The sequence below is a fragment of the Saccostrea echinata genome, unplaced genomic scaffold, assembly GCF_033153115.1.
Source record: "Saccostrea echinata isolate AGI-Se365-2 ecotype Australia unplaced genomic scaffold, CSIRO_AGI_Sech_v1 ptg000047l, whole genome shotgun sequence".
Classification (NCBI taxonomy): Eukaryota; Metazoa; Mollusca; class Bivalvia; order Ostreida; family Ostreidae; genus Saccostrea; species Saccostrea echinata.
Genome location: NW_026889796.1, coordinates 14,647,838 through 14,670,654, shown reverse-complemented (window position 1 = coordinate 14,670,654; position 22,817 = coordinate 14,647,838). Strand labels below are relative to the sequence as shown.

General features: G+C 33.6%; 1 protein-coding gene across 1 annotated transcript; it reads right to left on the bottom strand.

Moving 5' to 3' along the window:
- Positions 1 to 7,748: 7,748 nt before the first annotated feature.
- LOC133203078 (V-type proton ATPase subunit B) lies at positions 7,749 to 22,334 on the bottom strand. Its single transcript, XM_061338944.1, has 14 exons — positions 22,202 to 22,334; positions 19,297 to 19,352; positions 19,009 to 19,107; positions 15,017 to 15,110; positions 14,652 to 14,729; positions 14,088 to 14,227; positions 13,684 to 13,788; positions 13,370 to 13,467; positions 13,131 to 13,254; positions 12,739 to 12,889; positions 12,203 to 12,285; positions 11,675 to 11,779; positions 9,324 to 9,453; positions 7,749 to 8,987 (listed from the first exon to the last, which is right to left on the bottom strand). The coding sequence occupies exons 1-14, from the start codon at positions 22,317 to 22,319 to the stop codon at positions 8,800 to 8,802; spliced, it is 1,569 nt and encodes a 522-aa protein (XP_061194928.1). The 5' UTR covers positions 22,320 to 22,334; the 3' UTR covers positions 7,749 to 8,799.
- Between the last annotated feature and the right edge of the window lie 483 nt (positions 22,335 to 22,817).

The following is a 22,817-nucleotide window of genomic DNA, read 5'->3' as shown; positions in this document are numbered from 1 at the left end:
AGATAAATTAGGTCTGAAAGAATATCGTTCAAGCATCCTAAAGATTACACACATGCATCTGAAATCATGATGTACAAACATCATTAGCATACCGAAGACCAATTTTAAGCATGTTTTACATGTGATGGGGCAATAAAAAAAAAATTAAGCATGTTTTAACACAAAGTGCAGCGATAGGACTTTACGTCATGTAACAGAAAACATGCATATGCTGACATCTGCGATAACCGGTGAAGATAGTTTAACCTGATTTTATATATATATATATATATATATATATATATATATATATATATATATATATATATATATATATATATATATATATATATATATATATATATATATATATATGGCATTTTTTTGGTTTCAAATTAACTCGAAAGCCTTCATATTCAGGACAAAAGAGAGGAAAATTATTTTTCCATTAAATTCCATTTTCTCGTTTCTAAAAGTATTAATAAGATGATATATTTTTAAAAATATACTGAAAGGAAAAAGAAATGCAGGGTAACATTATACATGTATGCGATAACTATTTAACTAATTGGCCGAAATTTATTTTGAAAATTGGTCAAAAGATCTTGGTTTCTATGCACTAAACGAGGTGTTCAAATTTACTCAACCGTGAAAGGTATGACATCACGTATAGATAGTGGTAATGAGCCAAAAACATGTGCAGATTGACGATGACAGGTTTTCAACATATCTCGTAATACAACTTGATACTGTCTGCAGGAATATGCATCTTATTTTTCGTTATTTACAGTTAATTTCAATTTCTTGCAATCATGGTAAGCCTGACAGAGGCTCAATGGGGTCTGGCTATTGCGTTGCCAAAGTTTAAACAAAGGCAATTACAGTTGCTGTGTAGTTTGCTGAGTATTTTATTTTACCATAGAACGTCTTATACGTCGTCAGTGGGGAAATGGAAGGGTTTCCGACCAACTGTTAAGGGATGTTGGTGCCTGACGACTCCATGTCAAGACGGGATTATCCATCCTGCCACCTACCACGAAATTCCTGTCCAAAATTCAAAACCTTTTGAGACATGATTTAGTTGAGCTGAATCATGTATTTTAGATAATGAAGTTAAAAATACTGAAAGGAAAAAGAAACGCAGGGTAAACTTTTGATTTATATATTATATTTTCGAATGTATTTTCAAGTATCGTTATCAAACATTTAAACTCATCTTTTATCAACAAGTAAGCAAAATCTCATTTGATTTTGACGAATTATTCATGTGTTATTGAAACTCAAATGATGGTACACCCTAAAAGTAAAAATTGAAAATACTCATTATCTCCTATGCCTCCCTCGTGAATCTATCACAGCCTTAATTCTCCTCTGCATGGAGTTCATAAGTACATTCTCTTTCTCACAGAGATATTTTTCAACCCTTTCGACAAGGCAGCACATAGTTGATCGAGAGTAGCTTGGACATTCCGAAGCCTATAAACCCTACCGTCTAGTTAGTCCCACAGATGTTTGACTGGAGAAAAAAGATGGATTGTACGGACATCAGTCGAATGGGTTAGTGTGAATGTTTGCGAGAATGTCTTGACAAATTCTGGCTACATTGGGCCGTGGGTCAACATGCTGAAGAATCAGGCATAATGCGAGTGAGAGGAACACTGGCGTAAAGTTGACGAGCTCACAAACCAAAATCGCGCAATGGGTTTCTTTCAGATTTTTGGCGAATGTAACGATTATGATTGCCTACTGTATTAATAGTGGTTTCAGAGGTCGTAAGTGGCGATTTCACAGATGGCAGGATGAACATCCCAGTCTTGAGGTGGAGTTGTTACGCGCCAACGTCATCGTCACGCATGATTTGAAACCTTTCCAGTCGCTCTCTACAACGAATACGACATTTTATGGTGAGAAAATTGACAACAAATTGCACAGCAACCTATTCTTTCCTTTATCTTCACTTAGGCAATCCAATAGCCAAACCCCATGGAACTTCCGTCAGCCAAACCATGATAATATAAAATTTAAATTGTCTTTAAATATCGAGATGTGTATATCTTCAATGCATCAAGTGGTATTACAAGATGTGTTGACAAACCTGACATCATCAATATACACATGTTTTTGGCTTTTTATCATTTTCCCTACGTGACGTCATACATTTCACGATTGAGTAATTCTGAACACCGATTTGAGTTCACAGCTACCAAGATACCCCTTTGACCAGTTTTCGTAAATTTCGACCATGCAATCAAAAACTTTTCACATATTATGTTACCCTGTGTTTCTTTTTCCTTTCAGTATATTTATCAGATATGAATGTAATTCAAGAATTGCCAGAAAATATTGCCTTAAATGATCTTCATTTCATCCATTTTTACGAAAACTAAAGGACATGGTTGTTTTAGATTTAATTTGAATTTAAAAGAAATTCAACAAAAAATATTGAATATCATAATTAGAAAATGGACACTTTCGAAAATGCCCTTGATTTAGTTATTCAAGAGTGTTATTTTGCTAGTGTCGACTACAGTAATGCATACTATAGCGTGAGTGTTGCAGAGGACACAGAAAAAGGGGTTAGTTTATCAGTACACTTGTCTTGTCGAAGGGTTGGTTAGCGCACCTAATTTTTTTACAAAACAACTGAAGCCTGTTTTTGCAACACTTACAACATTAGGACATGTCATTATAGGATAAATTGAAGACTCATTCTTGCTGGGTAGCTCTCTATTCAAGAGTGTTCAGATCATGTCACCGACATACTGGCTTTAATAGAAGTCTGGGGTTTGAAGTAAATTATGCAAAGTCTGTTCTTCTACCAAGTACTCAAATTACTTTATGTTCCGTTGTTCACAGAAAAAACCTTGCCAAGTTGACTAGCTTTTTTTAAATACTTTTTGGACAAGACAACCACAACCAGTAACACGGTGTAGAATTGAAAAAAAAATGCCATTTCATCACAAAATGACGAATATAAAAGTTCAAATACAAGTACAAATAATGGGGGACAGAAAAAACTACAAAACATTGGCAAAGCAAAAGTATCTTTGGATGATAAGTATAATGCAATCTGACTCTCAGCAAACAATATGAAGTACTCAAAATCCTTTTTTTTAGGAAATGTCATTGATTTTGAGTTGATGGTAGTTTCTCTGTAAAGGTTATAGGCCGAAAACTGTCCATTCTGTGAGAAGAAAGAACTGTTGGTAGGGCCGTTAGGCCCGATAATAGTTCTTTCTTCTCACAGAATGGACAGTTTGAGGTATTGGACTGTCTCTGGTAAAGGTTACCTGACAATCAAAAGAAACTTACATTCATTGTAATTGTTAACTTAGTGGACAGTTACAGGTAAGTTCCTATTTAAAATAAATGAATTAAGAATATTTAACCACAATGCTATGAGATTACAAAATCATTTTCTTGTGACTGTCAATGTTGAAAGCATGTCTTCTTACGAGGGAGAAAGCATATTTCAGATGCATATCAAATTCAGATATGATGAGCAATCTACTTATAATACAGGTGTTATTTTTCAAGTAATTTTGGGATTTTGAGCTTAGGAATGTCAAGATAATAAACTTTGAACTCAAAGTGGATGTTTTTCAAATATTTCTCAACTTTTGGCTAAGGCTTTTCAAGGATGCATAAAAACAAAGGGAACGTAGAAAGATTTCCGTAATTAAATCAACAAATATTTAGATGATTTAGAAAAGGCTTTTCGCAGAAAACGGAGAAATGTAAATGGGCAGTGACTGTGTTCTTTAACTGTCAGGGAGAATGTTGCACAATACCCAACGTTGATGTTTTCATGCTTAAGGAAATCACAATGTTATTGTGTGGAGAAATTTATTTGTGATACCATAAATACATCAGATGATTCTCATCTTGGACAGGGTGCTGTTATGAATGAGCTGAAATCATGGGGTAGATGGACCACTCAGGAAGCTCAACATCATATCAATTTTTTGAACTGTTAGCTTGCTTTTTCTTGGACTAAAGTCACATTGTTCTGCTAAAACAGAAAAGAATATCAGATTATTTATGGATAATACCAAAGCTATTTTATATATCAATAACATGGATGGTATTACCTCAAAGAAATGTAACAAAAACTTGCTAAAGAAATTTGGTTGTGGAGCATGAGTAGGCATCTGTGGTTGAGTGCATGGCATATTCCTGGTAAAGATAACACGACAGCTAACTCTTTGTCATGTAAAGTGGATGATCAGATAGAGTGGATGGTTAAGTAAATCTGTATTTCACGTGACTGTTTTTAAAGGGGACTGCAAGAGATTGTTCATTTGCTACATGTTTGAATAAGCAAATTGATGGATATGGTTCTTGTCATCCAGACCCAGATGCTAGTTATGTTGATGTATTTAATTTTTCATAGAAAAATATTTATGGTTATCTCAATCCTCCTTTCAGTCTCGGACCAGGCAGCGCGCATACTTGTGGCCAACACAGTCATGGTTCAATTGACAGATTAAATTAACAGATTAAATTCTTTTAAATTAATTCTAAATTTGTTCTAACAAATTAAATTCGTATAAACAAATTTTCAAACTTGTTATAACGAATTAAATTCGTTTAATCCAATTCAACAATTAGGGCTTATACATGTAGTTAAATATGCATGAATTCGATATCACGAATCGTTGACTTTGTTACATGTATATATATATATATATATATATATATATATATATATATATATATATATATATATATATATATATATATATATATATATATATATATATATATAATTTCGTTATAACAAATTTGTTGAATTCATTATAAGATATTCTTAAATTTGTTAACGAATTAAATTCTTTTACAGAAATTCTTAAATTTGTGATAACGAAACTAAATTCGTTTAAAGGAATTCCATAACTCGTTATATCGAATTCATTAATAACTTCCTGTTAGGCCATAAATGTCGAATTCGATTTAAAAAAATTAATTCGTTATAACAAATTTATGAATTCTTTTAAACAAATTTAAGAATTTCGTTTATACAAATTTAATTCCTTATAACAAAATTTGGAATTCTTTTACCGAATTTAATCTGTTAAAACAATTTTATTAATTCGTTATTACGGAATCAACAAATTTGTTATAACAGATTAAATTCGTTTTAACAAATTTGACAATTCGTTATATCAAATTCAAATTGCAAAATTATGATCACCAGTCGCGTAGCCTTGTGGTAGGGCGCTCGCTTCGTGATCGGGAGGTACCGGGTTCGATTCTCGTTCCCGGTGACGTGTCAAACTTTAGACGCAAACATAGTGACTGTTCCTTCGCCAAATGCCCGGCACTAGAGGTGAAAGTCACGGGTCTCTCTAATGAGACCTTAAAAACCGTGGTCCCGAGCCACGGTATGCGATGGCACGATAAGAATCCTCACTGATCAATGGCCCTGAGTGCCGAGTAAAGGTCTAAATTTGAAACCCTTCAACGGTATATGGTAACTCTGATGTGAATGAAAAAATTCTTGCAAGGGACGTTAAATCAATCAATCAATCAATTAAACATCCACGTCAACAGACAGCACTAGATCAAGTCTATAGATTGGACGGTTGTACTTCCATAAGTCTAAATTTGCTTATATTTTAATCAGAGGCATTGTACAATATAGATGCAATTGTTTATAATTTAATTTAATAAACACGCTTTACTCAATTTGTTTGCACACACTTTTGCAGTAAGGACATTACACGTCTTTCAAAAAATAGTTCAATGCTTAAATATCTCAAAGTTGAAAAGTGCTTCGTTATATATGATAGATTCCTCGCAGCATTAATTACACATCAAGTTACAATGTTGTAAAATTGTTAGAGATATTGCTTGCTACTTGTGATAAAATCATCACTAAATGTCTCGCTTTTTCCCTTTATGATAAGTGGTCGATTCTGCTCTTTGGATGGGAGGAAAACCTTGTACGATCCCTGATGTGATTCACCCCCAGTTGAAGTTTTCAATTGTAAGTTTTTTGTTATGGTTCATGCAATAAATATATTGTGAAAGCGTTATTACATGTTGAAATTGAAATCAAAAAAAGTATGAAGTGGGGAGAGAGAGAGAGAAGAGAAGGGATCCGGAATTAAATAGCCAACTCATAACTCCATAGACAGTGATAAGTCTGCTACTCTAGATATGTGGAATATGTTATCTTGTGTAGCTTACCGTTGTAATAAAAAGCAAAGAAAATAACTATTTTAGCTGAAAAGTGCATGAACTGAAAAGTACATATTATTATGTATTCACACATTGACAATTATACGGTCATACACGAGTATGGGTGGAACAGAATTACTGTATGGTAACGCATTGTGATAAGACAAAATACATGTATGGGAGGTACAGAATGACAGTATGACTCCAATCAAGCAAGCTTGTTTTATGATTAAGCTATTGTGTGTTTACAAGACTTTCAAAGATAGTAAATAAAGAAGCAAAATATTTTTCTAATTAAAATGTAGTAAAATGTTCTTATCACAGGCAATTCTTGACTGGGGATCTCTCAAGGACTTGTTTAAGCCATGGAGTTAATGAACAGCTTAAATATTTACGTCATTGATTTTTTATGCATAATTGTATATAATCTTGTTTTTTTTTTTAAGATACAAGATAATTTGATTCATGATAATTCGATTCACACTTAGCAACACAGCAGAGTTATGTAGGTCAGGGGAGAATAGCTCTCGGAAATACAAGGTCACATCCGGTCGTTAGCGAGATCCCTGGTGCTCCAAGAATCGGGAGACCCTTCATAATTCGACAAACAACCTTCAGCCCAGCGCCCGCTATATAGAGTGCAAGGATGAAATACAAGTTATATTTTTGGTTAAACATGTTATTATGAGAAAAGCAGTTTCAAAAGTTTTTTCTTTGAAATATTACTAATTATTCTAGCTACAAGAATTATATTGGTGATAAGACGAAGAAAAGTAAAAAAAACGTGAATGTAATTTAGTATGATTATGACGTCACAGTAATGTGACATCATAATGACCTTATTGTGACATCATAAAACCAAATGATGAAGAATGAGAATAAGAGGTAAGCTTCTCTGATTATTTTTAACATTATCTTATTGTTATAATACACAGCTTGTTAAGTTATTCGCTAAGCACACAGTGGCAGTGAGTGGTATCAGTAAGAGCAAAAGCTCTCTCTCTCTCTAGGTCTCTCCTCTGTCACGTTTTAACTCCTTGTGCAAATGAGGGTTTTGGGGGTTTTTTATTTGTATGATGTGCAAGATAGGTTATTAGTCATCCATATTTCAATAATAAAAATGTTTCAATAATCAGGTTCAGGATTTTTTTTTAAATCTAATTTTTAATAGTATGCGTGGTAGATCGAGTTCGGCGAAAAGTAATGAAATAAAAGACTTGCAAAAAAGACTAGCAGTCCTGCCTTGCCGAGATCGAAAGGAGTGTTTAAAATCCCAGGACCCAAATGTTTTAGGCACAGAGCTCAAAATTCGGCTTGCAATGCGTGCTCCAGTTTTACAGGAAATATACAAAAGTAGTAGAATCGTGCATGTACGGTCCATTTCGCCAAAATATCGTAATGTACCAATTCATGATATTGACTCTGACCAGGATCATGAACTGCTTTGTGAAATTAAAGTTCAGACTAAACTTTGATTAATAATTATTTATGCTTGAAATGGATGAAATTTTTGCATTAGATCACAGTTCTGTCTTGCAATAAAAATTTAACTTCATATTGATTGTAGAATAAAATAAAAGCATAAATTTGAGTATTACTTTTATTTCATTATTTTTTTCATTCACAAAAGAATCAAATATATTATCTAAGATAATCTTATATCACAAAATTTACAGAGACGAGACAATTAGCGCTTAACACTCATTAATTAATCTGCTTCGTCGCTTCTACATCAGCCTGCTCAATAATCTAAGTTAATATTTACATCCGACTAACATGGAAGATTTCTATCACAAAGCTATTCTGAGTACTTTAATGTGATGGGAATTTAGTATTGGTCTAGGTGTGTCTTTCTGGATATTGTATGTGTATTATTTTAACACATTCTAATTTCAGCCATTTGATGTCATGGACTAATAAGTCAATCGAAAATAAGAACCCTGTTAAAATAAATACACATACATCACTTAAAAAGTTTATATGCAGATAATCTAACTGTAATGCCTTGTCATAAAAAATACAACTGTCTAGGTTTACATGTAAATACAAATAGAATGTTAAATCAAGTTTGAACAAAAGCAAACTATGCTTTCTCATACTTTCAAACACACTTAACAGTAATATTAAAATATCACAAGAAATTAGTAATACAAGTTATAGATATATAGAGACCACTCATTGTGTACGCTCTACAACCCAGTGATTTCTAGGTTAATTCTACAGCCATGTATAAATACTCTTGAAGGGCATCAACTAATGCCTTCAAAAAGACTAGACTTGCACCAGACTCTCAGATGATACAATGGCATTCCGACACAATGTACATGTTACAAATTCATCAGCTCTGTACCATGGCATTTAATAATTTGATATTTAAAGTAGCACTTGGCAGCACTAAAGTAAGGTAATTTCTCTGAAAACGGGAGACTCAAGAGCTTAACACTTGTAAGAATATAGCACGATTACCTGATGATGAATATAATTTGAAGGAGAAACGGGATACCCTGACAATTTTTTTTATTACATTGGGATATGAGCACTAGTTGTCTACCAGAAGTCAATCGTCATGATATTGCCACTGGATACATGATTTGATCAATATGATTGGAATGATCCAAGTTCACTGCTATGACAGTCCTATAACTGTGTGCTGTGTTCAGGAGCTTTGCTGGGGCCCGCCCCGGTGTTTTTCTTGTGTGCGTCACGGGGGTAGTACTTCTCTAGTGTGGACTGGGGAATTCGCTTCAACATTTGTTTGGGGAAGATTCGGAGTAACTGCCAACCAATGTCTAGAGATTCAAAGATTGTTCTATTTTCGTAGTGACCTAAAAAAAAGATAAAGTAGTAAATGTTTACAAGCACCAAAACCTCTTCACTTTATTGAAACAAAAATGCCTCAAGGACATTATTTTGATTACACAACATAGCTATTTCATTAATTACAATTAATACACCCCAGAGACAGAGAAAATGGAGCTTTTATGATTATAAAAAGATTACATAACTTCCTTGGCTCTGCCTCATTCAATTAACAAAAAAAGGGGAATTACAATAAATAAAGAGCAGACATTGATATGTGGTATGTTGTCTTCACATATTAAAAGAATCCCAGAAACTTCAGCCGGAATTTAATCAACTTCAAAATAATATTTTGGACTGACCTTGGGAAATGAAGTTCTTCTCAAACTTGGTCAGGAATTCTAGATACAAGAGGTCATCTGGGGTCAAGGCCTCTTCTCCGACCACGGCCTTCATAGCTTGGACGTCTTTACCAATGGCATAACAGGCATACTGGAAATGTAAAGAATAATTCACATTTTCATTGAATGACAAGTTTTTAAAAACAAGAGGCCCATGGGCCACATCGCTCACCTGAGCATATTGGCTAGGCAAAAGCACAAATCAGTTCAGTATTGAAAAGATTACCCAATTTTCCCATATATTCCTTTGTAAAAATTTGATCCCCCATTGTGGTTCCTCCCTATCCCAGGGGTCATCATTTGAACTTGAATCTACACTACCTGAGGATGCTTCCATATTAATATGACTAAACATAGCTTTCCTGTTCTTGAGAAGAAATATTTTTTCTATATGTTCTTATATAAAACTTTCGATCCCCCAATGGGCCCCACCCAACCCCTGGGGGTCATCATTTGAACAAAATTTTATCTACACTACCTGAGGATGCTTCCATATCAAAATGACTAATCATGGTTTGCAGTTCTTTAGAAGAAGATATTTTCCTATATATTTCTATTTAAGACTTTGATCCTCCATTGTGGCCCCATCCTACCCACAGGGGTCATGATTTGAACAAAATAGAATCTACACTACCTGAGGATGCTTCCACATAAATATGATCAATCAGGGCTTTGCTGTTCCTGAGAAGAAGATTTTTAAAATTTTTCCTATACATTTTTATGCAAAACTTTGATCCTCCATTGTGGCCCCATCCTACCCCCGGGGGGTCATGATCTGAATAAATTTGAATCTACCCTACCTGAGGATGCTTCCAAATAAATATGAACAATCTGGGCTTTGCTGTTCCTGAGAAGAAGATTTTTCCTATATATTTCTATGTAAAACTTTGATCCTCCATTGTGGCCCCATCCTACCCACAGGGGTCATGATTTGAACAAAATAGAATCTATACTACCTGAGGATGCTTCCATATAAATATGACTCATCATGGTTTTGCTGTTCTCGAGAAGAAGATTTTTAAAGATTTTTCCCATACATTTCTATGTAAAATTTTGATCGTCCATTGTGGCCACGCCCTACCCCCAGGGGTCATGATTTGAACAAAATAGAATCTATACTACCTGAGGATGCTTCCATATAAATATGACTCATCTTGGCTTTGCTGTTCTTGAGAAGAAGATTTTTAAAGATTTTTCCTGTATATTTCTATGTAAAACTTTGATCCTCCATTGTGGCCAGGCCCTACCCCCAAGGGTCATGGTTTGAAAAAAATTTGAATCTACACTACCTGAGGATGCTTCCATATAAATATGACTCATCATGACTTTGCTGTTCTTGAGAAGGAGATTTTTAAAGATTTTTCTTATATATTTCTATGTAAAACTTTGATCCTCCATTGTGGCCCCACCCTACCCCCGGGGGTCACGATTTGAACAAACTTGAATGTACACTACCTGAAGATGCTTCCACATGAGTTTCATCTTTCCTGACCCTATGGTTCTTGAGAAGAAGATTTTTAAATGATGCATTTATTTTTTCACTAATTCTTAATTATCTCCCCTTGAAAGAGCGTGTGGCCCTTCATTTGAACAAACTTGAATCCCCTTCACCCAAGGATACTTTGTGGCAAGTTTGGTTGAAATTGGCCCAGTGGTTCTTGAGAAGAAGATGAAAATGTGAAAAGTTTACGACAACGACGACAACAACAACAACGACGACAGACAACAGACAAATTTTGATCAGAAAAGCTCACTTGAGCCTTTGGCTCAGGTGAGCTAAAAAAAAATGTATCAAGGGCAACATAAAACAAAAAATAAATGTTGAAATTTCAAGTGAAAATTTCAAATTTGACTGCATAGCTAACAGAATGACTTTGTTATAATTTTAACTCCATATATTCAGTTAGAATTAATTGATTAATTGGGGGTACTCATTGGAAGATAAGATTATTGAATACCCAAAATAACTAGTAAGAAAAAAAAGAAATCCTCAAATAGTTCATTTCTTTCACCAAAAACAAACCAAAGCACTTGGTTGCTAATTCTCTTATAATTTAATGATAGGTTAGTAATGAAATATACTTAATAAAGCTTTAATAAAAACTATTAACTCGGGAACTTAATGGCTATAACGTTGCTATAGAACATTATTCACATACCTGATTTTGAATTGAAACTTGAAATTTTCGTGATCATATTATCTCAAAAGCATAAATGAATTAGAAATATGTAACACCTTAATGAGACATGCTCAAAATCTGAGGAGTAGAGCCCTTATAGCATTGTCATGATTGAACAAATCTGTAACTCACCAGTTGGTTAGACACATCAGAGTGGTCTTCCCTTGTCATGCCTTCTCCAATGGCAGATTTCATCAATCGAGACAAGGAAGGTAGCACATTGATTGGTGGGTAGATCTGTCAAAAATTTTAATTAATTCGTACAAACAATAATATTAAAGTGTATGTACATGATTGTATAAAAACACGAAAAGAAGTAAGAGTTCAAAAGAGTTACAGTAAACATGGTCATACTGACTGGTTTAAAGTTGAACAATTTCCTTATTTCAAAAATTTTGCAAATAGAAACTTGACATACATGTAGCATAGTTTCAGCTTTAATTTTTTTTTTCTCTATGACAAAGATGAGAACTTGAATGAGGGATACACTGACAATTATTAGACATTCATCATTTTCTTCAACATTTCTATAGAGCTAACCATTCCACCTTTACAGTATGTCTGTTTAGAATTTAACTGTTAACATACACCTATATAACTTGACAACTTATGAATTCAAATATAATTCCTCCATGCTATTTGTACTGAAGTTGACCTTACCTGTCTGTTATGAAGCTGTCTGTCTACATAAATCTGCCCCTCTGTGATGTAACCCGTTAAATCAGGAATGGGATGGGTAATATCTAAAAAGGTATCAGATCATTTATAAAACATATTCATAACAATTCATGGATTTCAATGAAAGAGGTGCATAAGTTGTTCATATTTCCAACACTTTTTCTAAGAACACATGAGTGATTTTGAAAAGATAATGTACCACTGTAAAGTATAATGCTAACTTTCTTTTGACATTTGAAATGTTGGCTATTAATTTTGATGAAGGTAAATCTATAGAACTATGAAAAGACAATGAAACCTTCACTGTTTACTTTGAAGTTCTAAATTTATCAATTTTTATGACATAAACTTGTTCCACACCCACTCCCCCACCCCCACCCCCCACACAAGTATTAAGACCTGTGGAAAATCACATATAACCTTCATTTTTCACAATGCAAACTAGAAAAGAGAATTTTTTTTCAATTTTAAAATGATTTTTTTCTAGAAAAGTGAGTAAATACATGTACAATATTTACCATCATTAGGCATAGTTAAGATAGGAATCTGTGTGATAGATCCGTTACGACCCTCTACTCGCCCAGCTCTCTCGTAAATTGTGGCTAAATCTGTGTACATGTAACCAGGGAAACCACGTCGACCTGGGACTTCCTCTCTGGCTGCTGAAACCTGAAAAATTATAAATATGTAAACTACTTTATGTAACTGTACATGCATATGTACTTAATCTTCAATGGTTGATTCTCTCATGAAAAAGAAACCTAAATGTCATAATAAAGAAATTTGTTTGGAATATTTTACAGTAACTCATGCAATCTAATTATAATATTTTGAAGTGATCAGATTTTTTGTTTCATAAGTATGTTTAGAATTTTTTTTTTCTAAATTAATGAATAATTATAATACTAACTTCTCTCAATGCATCTGCGTATGAGCTCATGTCTGTTAAGATGACCAGCACGTGTTTCTCACACTGATAAGCCAAAAACTCAGCTGTAGTTAAAGCTATCCTAGGTGTGATGATACGCTCAATTCTAAAAAATATAGGAAAACACTTCAAAGTTTAGACTTTGAGAAATATCAAACACAAGTTATATCACATTTATGTTTGTAATTTAGCCATTACTTTCAGTAAAGCTTGAAACTCACGTTGGATCATTAGCTAAGTTTAAGAACAAGCATACATTCTCCATAGAACCATTCTCTTCAAAGTCTTGTTTAAAGAACCTAGCAGCTTCCATGTTGACCTGAAATATGAATATCAAATCCAGTAAGTACACTTATCAAATAAATGATAATTATTCAAAGGAAATTCTAACAATGAATAGAACTACTTTGGCTTATCTCCCTTGACATAGAAATCTCTATTTCAAAAGATTTTATTAGAATTTCCTCTGTTTGCTTCATCTGATATATAGGATATCATGTGCATGTAACTGTGTGGTGAGTATCTGAATACTTACACCCATAGCAGCAAAGACAATAGCAAAGTTATCCTCGTGGTCATCCAGCACACTCTTCCCGGGGAGCTTGACAAGACCTCCTTGTCGACAAATCTGAGCAGCAATCTGTGGGTAGGGGTTATAATACATAAATCAATTTAGCCATCAAAAATATATTTCTGTTTTGTTATTAATTTTGTATAAATGTGACTCTACTGGTACATAGATTTAAATTTTAAAAAGGATACATGAAATGATCCATAAACTTTTTCAGCACATTTTATTTTCATTGTCTCTCTTCAAAGACAAATTCTTGAAATATGCCTAATCCTATGCCCCCTCCTCCTAACCCCCCCCCCCCCCCCCCCCCGAAAAAAAAACTGGGGTCCACCCTTACTACACATGTACTTATAAAAGTTCTTTACTTCATTGTGGGGCAGACCAGCTGCAGAGAAGATGGGGATTTTCTGTCCTCTGGCAATACTGTTCATGGTGTCTATGGCTGAGATACCTGTCTGAATCATCTCCTCAGGGTAAATTCTAGACCAGGGGTTAATAGGCTGACCTGTGTAGTGAAAAAAAGAACATTTAACTGTCAAGTCTCTTATAAACAATATTCTGTCATTTGTAAAACATGTACTGGTATATGCATTCATGGATTGCCCTGTGGGGTAGTTGGTCACAAATACTGACAAGATAACAATTCATATCAATGCAGCAAAATTCCTCTTCAAATCAATATTCTGTCACCTAGTCACACCTCTGGCCTTGAAGACCAAAAGTCAAGACTCCATTGAAATATGAAGACCCAAATACATGTACTGGAATGTGCTCACAAGAACTTTAACAAAATTCTCATTTAGACTACATTTAGATTTACATGTACAATGTAAACACAACATAGCACAATGGGAATCATTCATGCATCATTATTCTACAACTTCATTAAGAGCTAATAGGTCTGTGTTTTTTTTTACAGTAACCCTGACCTTGGATATCTAAGTAGTCTTCAGCTAACACAGGTGGTCCCCTGTCTATAGGCTTTCCTGAACCATTGAACACTCGACCTGAAATTCAACAAACTAAATAAAAAATGTGCACTGAAATACAACAATATGTATTTCACAATATATTTGCATTTAATAATGTTAGATTTTTTTTAATATATCCCATACATGTATTTAAAAATAGCATAAAATGTAATCAAACAGTCAATGGAACACATGAATCTTGTGATGTGGGGAATTTCATGTAGATCAGAATTTTCTTTTTCTTTTTTTTAAAAGAAAATTTTCATTTTTTTTATTAAAATCTTAACTTCCATGTTGTACAAGAAACAATTTTGCCAGCTTACCCAACATGTCTTCTGACACAGGCATTCTCAGAATGTCTCCTGTGAACTCACAGAGTGTGTGTTTGGCATCAATTCCTGAGGTACCCTCAAATACCTACAGCAATACAAAATAATTAATTACAAACATGCTATACTACAAGTTCCTAATATTTAGAGTGAACTTTACTTTCATGATACAAAAACACTGCATTTTTTAAAAAGACATTTCTTCAAAAAGCATTAGGGCCTAATACATAAGAGTAATCCCTCCGCCTCTTTTGATGAAAACTATTTTTTTCCCTTCAACTGAATCCCATATAACTACAAGTACATGTAAATAAAGTTCTTGCAAATAAAATTTGATTACAGGTGAGGTCAGTAATATTTAAATGAACCAGACATAGATGCCCTAAACCATTTCATCAGATTTTGAAGATGAATCTAAATGCATGGAGAAATTACTTCCAATTGTTGAATTTGAAAACTAATGCTAGGTAAAATTAAACCTTTTAGCAAAGGTTACCATACTGTCAATTAAGCTTAAGATTTTATGTGCTTTTTTGTTCACAAATTTCTTCTGATCACATTTGCAAGGCAGGAGGTAACTTATTAGATTATCTGCCTTGTTTCAAATAGTAACTACAGTAAAACTCGTCTAGTACGAACACGGATAGAGCGAATTCACGGTTATAGCGAATTTTTCTTCGATCCCCAGCTATATAAATTTAATGAATTTCTTATGGATGTAACGAATTACGGATATAGCGAAGTAATTTCACAGGTCCTAATGACTTCGTTATAACTGAGTTTTACTGTATAAAATATTTCTGACAAATGACGGAATAAATGTTCTAAAAGTCATCATCATTTTTTTAAATCCACTGAAATCCACAAAATAAAACCTTAACAAATCTCTCTTTAAAAACCTATCGATTTCTCAGCCTATGAAACCTTTAAACTTTTAACTGACAATAAAATCTTCACTCCCTTAAAATACCAATAATTCAAACAATAATACTTCACAAAACACATTACCATTTATTTGTCAACCTGAAAACCATTGCCTCTGTTTGACTTTACAACATATGAAGACATATAAATCCTACATCTGAAGCAATAAAAGTCTATAGGTATACATGGGAGAGTAGGGGGGGGGGGGGGGGACTCTGCATTGTCTCCAGAGAGCACAGTATAAAATGGAAGAATGTAACAAAAATTGATCAATCTGGCCCTATGACCATGACAAAAACTAAGACTTAACTCCAAATTGTAAACATATTTTATTTAGTTTATTATTTTCATTTTCTATTCTCCTACTTTGTAAATCACACACATCTTCCTTGTGATACACTACAAAATAATTGCCAATTTCCATGTCATAAAGTGTTTCATTACACTTACTATCTAATGCAATAAAACAATGGTGAATGAAAATTCTAACTTCTTGGAATCCTATATGCTTGTAACTGTATTATTAAATTATCAAGCTGTCGTTTTCTAAAAATTAGTGTGGATGCAATTTGATCTTTAATATGCAGTTTTATGTAATACTAGTAGCAAAAAATTCTAATCAATATTGCAGCTACCTACTGCATATATCAAGAACTTGATTTAGGCTGGGGTATGGCCCAAATCATTTTTTGGTTAACAGTTTGCCTATGACCAAATTCACCTGTTCTTAATCACTGTCTCAAGGCATAGGTAAACAAGTGACATTAACTCCACTAAAATCCAGAGTTTCTATGTACACAGCATATTTCTGAACAAATCTAAAAACTAGGCCTGATAATATCATCTTCTAAAGTACCAAAAGTAGAGCAGTATATCAGATCTCAGTGTCAGCAAAAGTCACCAAGCCAAAACCCCTCCCAAGGTGTTGAATACTCCTAAGTATTGTAGTATATGTACCACTATCTAATGGGGGGGGGGGTGCAATCACACACTCTCTGTCTTGACAGATGCAAAACATTTAAATGAATTTCATAATTTTATAATTGCCTAGGATTTTTAAATATATCACTATAAAGATTATTTTTTCTCTTTGTAAACAACTGACAATGGTTGATTAACTTGTATTTTTAAGATGTATGGCTATATTTAATAGTTTTAATTATCACATTTTATCAGGCTTATTATGGAGATATGTCTTAAAAGTAGGTCAAATGGTCAAATTTTCAATGGGAAAAAATCATCCTTACTGGAGTGTGAGGATCATATCAATAACAATGCATATGATAGGTATATATATCTTAGCATTGCAGATAAAAAAAATTAGAAAAAAAAATATATCAGGTCAGTTGAAGATTATATCTTTTTTAGATACTGCATGGTAGTGCTACTGCATCATAGTTCAGTTTAACATCAAGACAGATGAGTTAAAATTGCCCAAAATTACAAGCTGACATTTACCAGTAACTGACTTGAAACTGGTGTTCACTTTGGTACTTTCCAGGAATACATACCATAACACATTTATATTGTAATAAAACCCTGTATTTCATTATTCTGTAGCAAATTTAATGTGATTAGCTGGGGCATCACTGGTAGATGAAGGGGAGTTAATAATGCTAAATACAACTCAAGTCAAACTACAATACTATGAACATTGACACTATGGGCTCTGATACTGTGTGGCTATTAAAGTGATGTGTACACTTATACACACTTTATCTAAGTCAGTTTCCTCCAATTTTTTCCACTATCAATAGTACTACACTGTAAATATTCAGTACTCATCTTAATTCATGATTGTTCTTTTCAATTACCATTATTTTACATATATTGTACATGGTATAATTAAAACATGTTTGTTTACCCCCAAGCCCCCATCTCCCAGTTTTTTCCCTATTTATACACAAAAGTGACAGGATTATTTACTATAATCATGCTGTAGAATGTCACTATATAGATACATATATATATATACATGTATTGCCGGTCTCTGATCTATGGTCTAATCACTGACCACTACCTGTATAGTGTAATTTTATGGATTCCGAAGCAAGAAAGACATAAATACTTCAGGTATAATTTGGACCACCATCCTTTGGCTAGCAATAATACATACATTTTACCAATAAATGATATTTCACTAATAAGAGTTGGAAATACAAATCTGTAGTCAGATACTGCCAGCATTTCACATTCATCATAAATAACTAACATATAATAATACCTTCAAAAACAAAATGTAATTTTGTGAAAGTAATTCATGTTGAAATTCTGCATCATCAGTAATTAAAATATATTCTTTTAAATTTCTAACAAATATATCTCATGCATCCAAAAAACAAATAACTGATGCAACCTAAATACTGTATGTTTAAGCTTATGTCACTTAAGCAAAGATCCATGTAATGGAAGGCAAGTATAGTGTATTAAATGAGACATATGTCATATCTCTGTCTTGATACAATGTTAGAACTATGTATTCGTGTGAGTGGAACTGTGTTTTAGAGCATAGGCAGATCCAGGGATCTGTTAAAGGGCAGCCAACTACATGCAAAGGAGGGAGGTTCTACCACATAATCATTTATAGGTAGTTTTCACAACCCTCTCCATCCCATTTACACCTCTTTGCTTGTGTACATAACATCTTAGGGAGATCTGGAAACAATTTTAAGACTTCTTATTCAGTTATATTTTTATAAACTTTTCTTTATCTCTAATCATATGGGTTTTTTTTTGTGTAGACAAAAAAAGGGAAAAAGGTGATCAGGACCCCCCCCCCCCCCCCTTCCCTCTTCTCTGAATCTGAATTTGCCATTGTTAAGTCTTTGGATTTGGTTTTTATCTATAAAATTCAATACTGTAGAATTTGTTTATCACACATATCTTACTGTGCTGTGTAGTATCCTTCAATTAAACTGTTTATCTGGTATATAATACAATACAGTGTGCTTATGATACCTGTACATTACATTGACCTAATTATGATTTACCCCCTAACAGCTGATACTTGCATACTCTTATGTGTACATAACATTGATCAATAGCAGCAATAATTCTGATACCTGTACAACGGCCTTTGAGCCACTGACTTCTAACACCTGTCCACTTCTGCTGCTGCCATCAGCTAACGTCAGGTGGACAATCTCTGCATATTTGGGAAACTGAAAAAAGGCACAAAAACACAGTGTCAGAGGCATTCGTTATAACAGTCAACTGTTTTTAATTTAATTAATCAATGGAGTCAGAAGGAAGCAACAAAATTTGAAATTTTAATTCTTTACAAATTTGACCTTAAAGACAATATTGTGGGTAAGATTTATTTGATTAAGGATAATTAAGATGATATATACCTTAACATCATCCAAGATGACAAGAGGTCCATTTACACCTGATACTGTTTTATATGCTGAAAAATATAAAACACTACATGTATACATGTACAGGAAGAAAATTACAGTAAATCATGGCATGTGACATTGTGTTGTGACTTACTTCAATAAATACTAAGAACACTTATGTTTGTTTTCATTTTGCTCTTTGTTTCTTGTTTGTTATTTTTGTTGTTACTTTTTTTTTTTTTTTTGGGGGGGGGGGGGGGGGGGGGGGGAGGTAATATTTTCAGCATTTAACTGAAGAAAACTCAGGGTCCAAAAGATGCAACACAAATGTGACTTATTTTAACATCAGTGTCTTCTTTGATATTTTTAACATTAGAACACAAAGAACCATCAATACGCACCTCATATTCAAAAACAAACATAATCTGCACAAACCAGTGAAAGCTTCTATTCATTGCATAATCAGAGCCGAACTTTTTATTTACATCTCATGGCCAGAAAAACAGAAAGCTCCAGATGCCTGAAGAGAAATCAATAGGAATCGGACTTTTAGGACAGAATGAAGAAATAAAGCGGAATGATCGAGAGCCACCCTGGTCCTCTTAAATCTATACTGGAATCAATGAAGTGGATTTAGGTAGACAATGGGAGGCAGTAAATGCAATAGGAAGGGAACAGATCAATATCATCTGTTTCCGTTAGAAGAGTGAAGCCATCAGACCTCTGAAGATGTATATGACATTAAACATTTGTGGGAAGATGAGACAATGATCTAAGTTTCTATAGATCTACCAGTGTGTAAGTGAATGATGCAATACAAAATGGATCCAGTATACTTTCTTTTTCTTTTTTGTAACCTTGAATTACTTTAAATTGATTAATTTTATTCAGTACTATTACAAAGCTTTCTACTTCGTCGACAGAAATTCAAGCAGGCTTATGGGGAAAAAAACATACTAAATTAAAGGGATTTTTCATCAGGACATTCCTATTCATGTAAGGATAATCTTGTTAAAAACAAATATTTACTTTAATTCATTGAAATTACACTTAGGTAAAAATCCTTAAGTATGTACAATGTCCATTTTCTCAAGACCTGCAGCCAACAACTAACTCAAAGAGCTTCATGCACAGAAAAATCTATGAACCCTGAAACTAATACAGATTTTTTTTTCTCTACAGCCAGAAAAGGACATCAATATTGTATTTACTGGTCAAGGTCATCAGTCATGCATAAAAGAGCAAATGGACTCACTAAATACAGTGTACCCCTAGGATATGATAGAAAATGGCACAGGGCATGACTGATACTTAATAAAACTGTGGTACTTAGAGTACTGAACCAACCATAGTCAACAATATGAATGATATGTTGCATGGATTACATCTCACTTGGATAAGTACATGCAAGTGTTTTAAAAAAAAAATGAACAAATTACAATATGCTTGAAATTGTCATTCAATATATTAATCAAAACACCCCCTACTCTTATTAAATTCAAATATCATCCCACTTTTCTTTTTAAACAAAAGCTGTCCTTCACAACGCATCAGAACATATCACTTTACATGAATTTGCACGACTGCAATATACTGTGTTGTGGTTGCAATATACTGTGTTGTGGTTAATTATTATATGTACACTTTTCATAGATTTTTCTCTCTATGTTCATTCAACATACACTTTACATAATCTTGTTTGAAATGCATGTACATGTTTTATTGTTCAGATCCTTATGTAATTGCAAAAGTTGCATGGTCTGGAATTCATCAAATCAATATTATGTACATAATGTCCTGTTTGTCATATTGAAACAAAGAAGGTAGGTACCAGTAGGTCATAAAAGACATAAAAAGCATAAGTATTCAAGTGCTTCAATTAATCAATATACACTGCATTTTAAAATACAAAAAATGCCCAAGCTCTCCTTATCTCATTAAGTCTTGAGGGTAGTCTAAAGAGTATTAAGGATGCATCCTAAGTTAAACATTGAACTGTACTGTATACATTGTACAGCACAGAACTGAGAAGAGTGATGACAGTATTTGCTAGATCATTCACATGTGAAGTTCAGGAGAAAAGAGGGTTGGGCATGTTGTCCAAGAAACTCAGCTAATTAGAACACTCGCATGGTTAAGTGGAATGTCCCAGATTCAAGTCCTAGTCTGGACAGCACTTCCAATCTCCCCACCTTCCAACATTATAAAAGAGTATGAACTAGACTGACCAAATTAACCATTCCCTTCAAGTTCTTTTTTTTTATTTTGAGATTTCCTTTATATCCATTTTAATGTACGTCTTATTACTACTTGCATATTTTTGCTGAGAGTAAGACAGTCATCTGCATTGGCACCAAGATTGGATGTTTAATTTTTCACCATCTCGGATGTGCTCTAGACATTCATTATGTGTAAAGTCTTTGACCTTAAAGAACTTTGACAAGATTTCTACATCATGTATGTGCAAAATGTAATTTTTACAAGTGACACTTAATTGTGATACTGGCTTCTTTTTTCCCTTTTTTTATTTTTGTGAAATGAAAGGACTTGTGTACATTCTTACACTTTTATGGTTTTAATATGTACACAGCCAAATGACAATCTATTCTTCTGACATAAAGTAGTCAGCAATTTTATAATGTTCATTCGCTGTTTCAATAAGAAATTGTTGCATGTGAAATGCAGGAACCTAGGTGCCATTACCAAAGAACACAAATGATTGAAAATGTACTTCATACCCCACACCACAGTCAATTTATCTATGAAGGGCAAATAGCTTATATAACGATACCCTGGGCGACACAACCTAGGTATCTCTTAACACGTCGACTGCGTACCGGTGTTGTTTGGGACAAACTGAGAGCAAAGAAAGTAATATTGGTTTAATCTTTCTCAACTTGAGAAAAAGTCCACTTACTTATTCTTGGCTGTGAAATATAGTTCCTCGTTATTGCCATTTTGTGGGTATTTCTGGCCGCAATATCGCTCAGCGGCCCGTTCAACGATTTCATGTCCATTTTTCCTGTACTCGCCATCTTTGATAGTAATGATCATGTGACTTGTGAAAGTCACGCGAACTCTTCAAAGGGGAGTAACTCCATGTACATAATGTGTATTGAAAATTATAGAAAAACTGATTTTGGCTTTTTAATTAATATTTTTTATGTATTACCTCTTGTTCTTATATTTACATTTTAATTTAGATGTGGTAGTCAAAGACTCCTAAAATTTTGAAACTGATTTTTTTTTTTTTTTTACCAGTGTAAAGCGAATCAGTAATGACAAGGGGGGGGCTCGAAAAATGACCCCAGTCATTGTTCTACACAGAAAAATGGACCTCGGGATCTGTAGAAAATGTGACATCGCCCTTAAAATCTGCACACCCTTCCTCATGACCCACGCAGAACAATGAAATTGTCAGTTTTAGTCTCTATCAAGATGCTTTAGTTACTATATCTTATGACAGGCCAGAAATTATATTTTACTTACTTTGATATCTTTTCACAGTGTGAAAGAATATCACTTTGGTATCC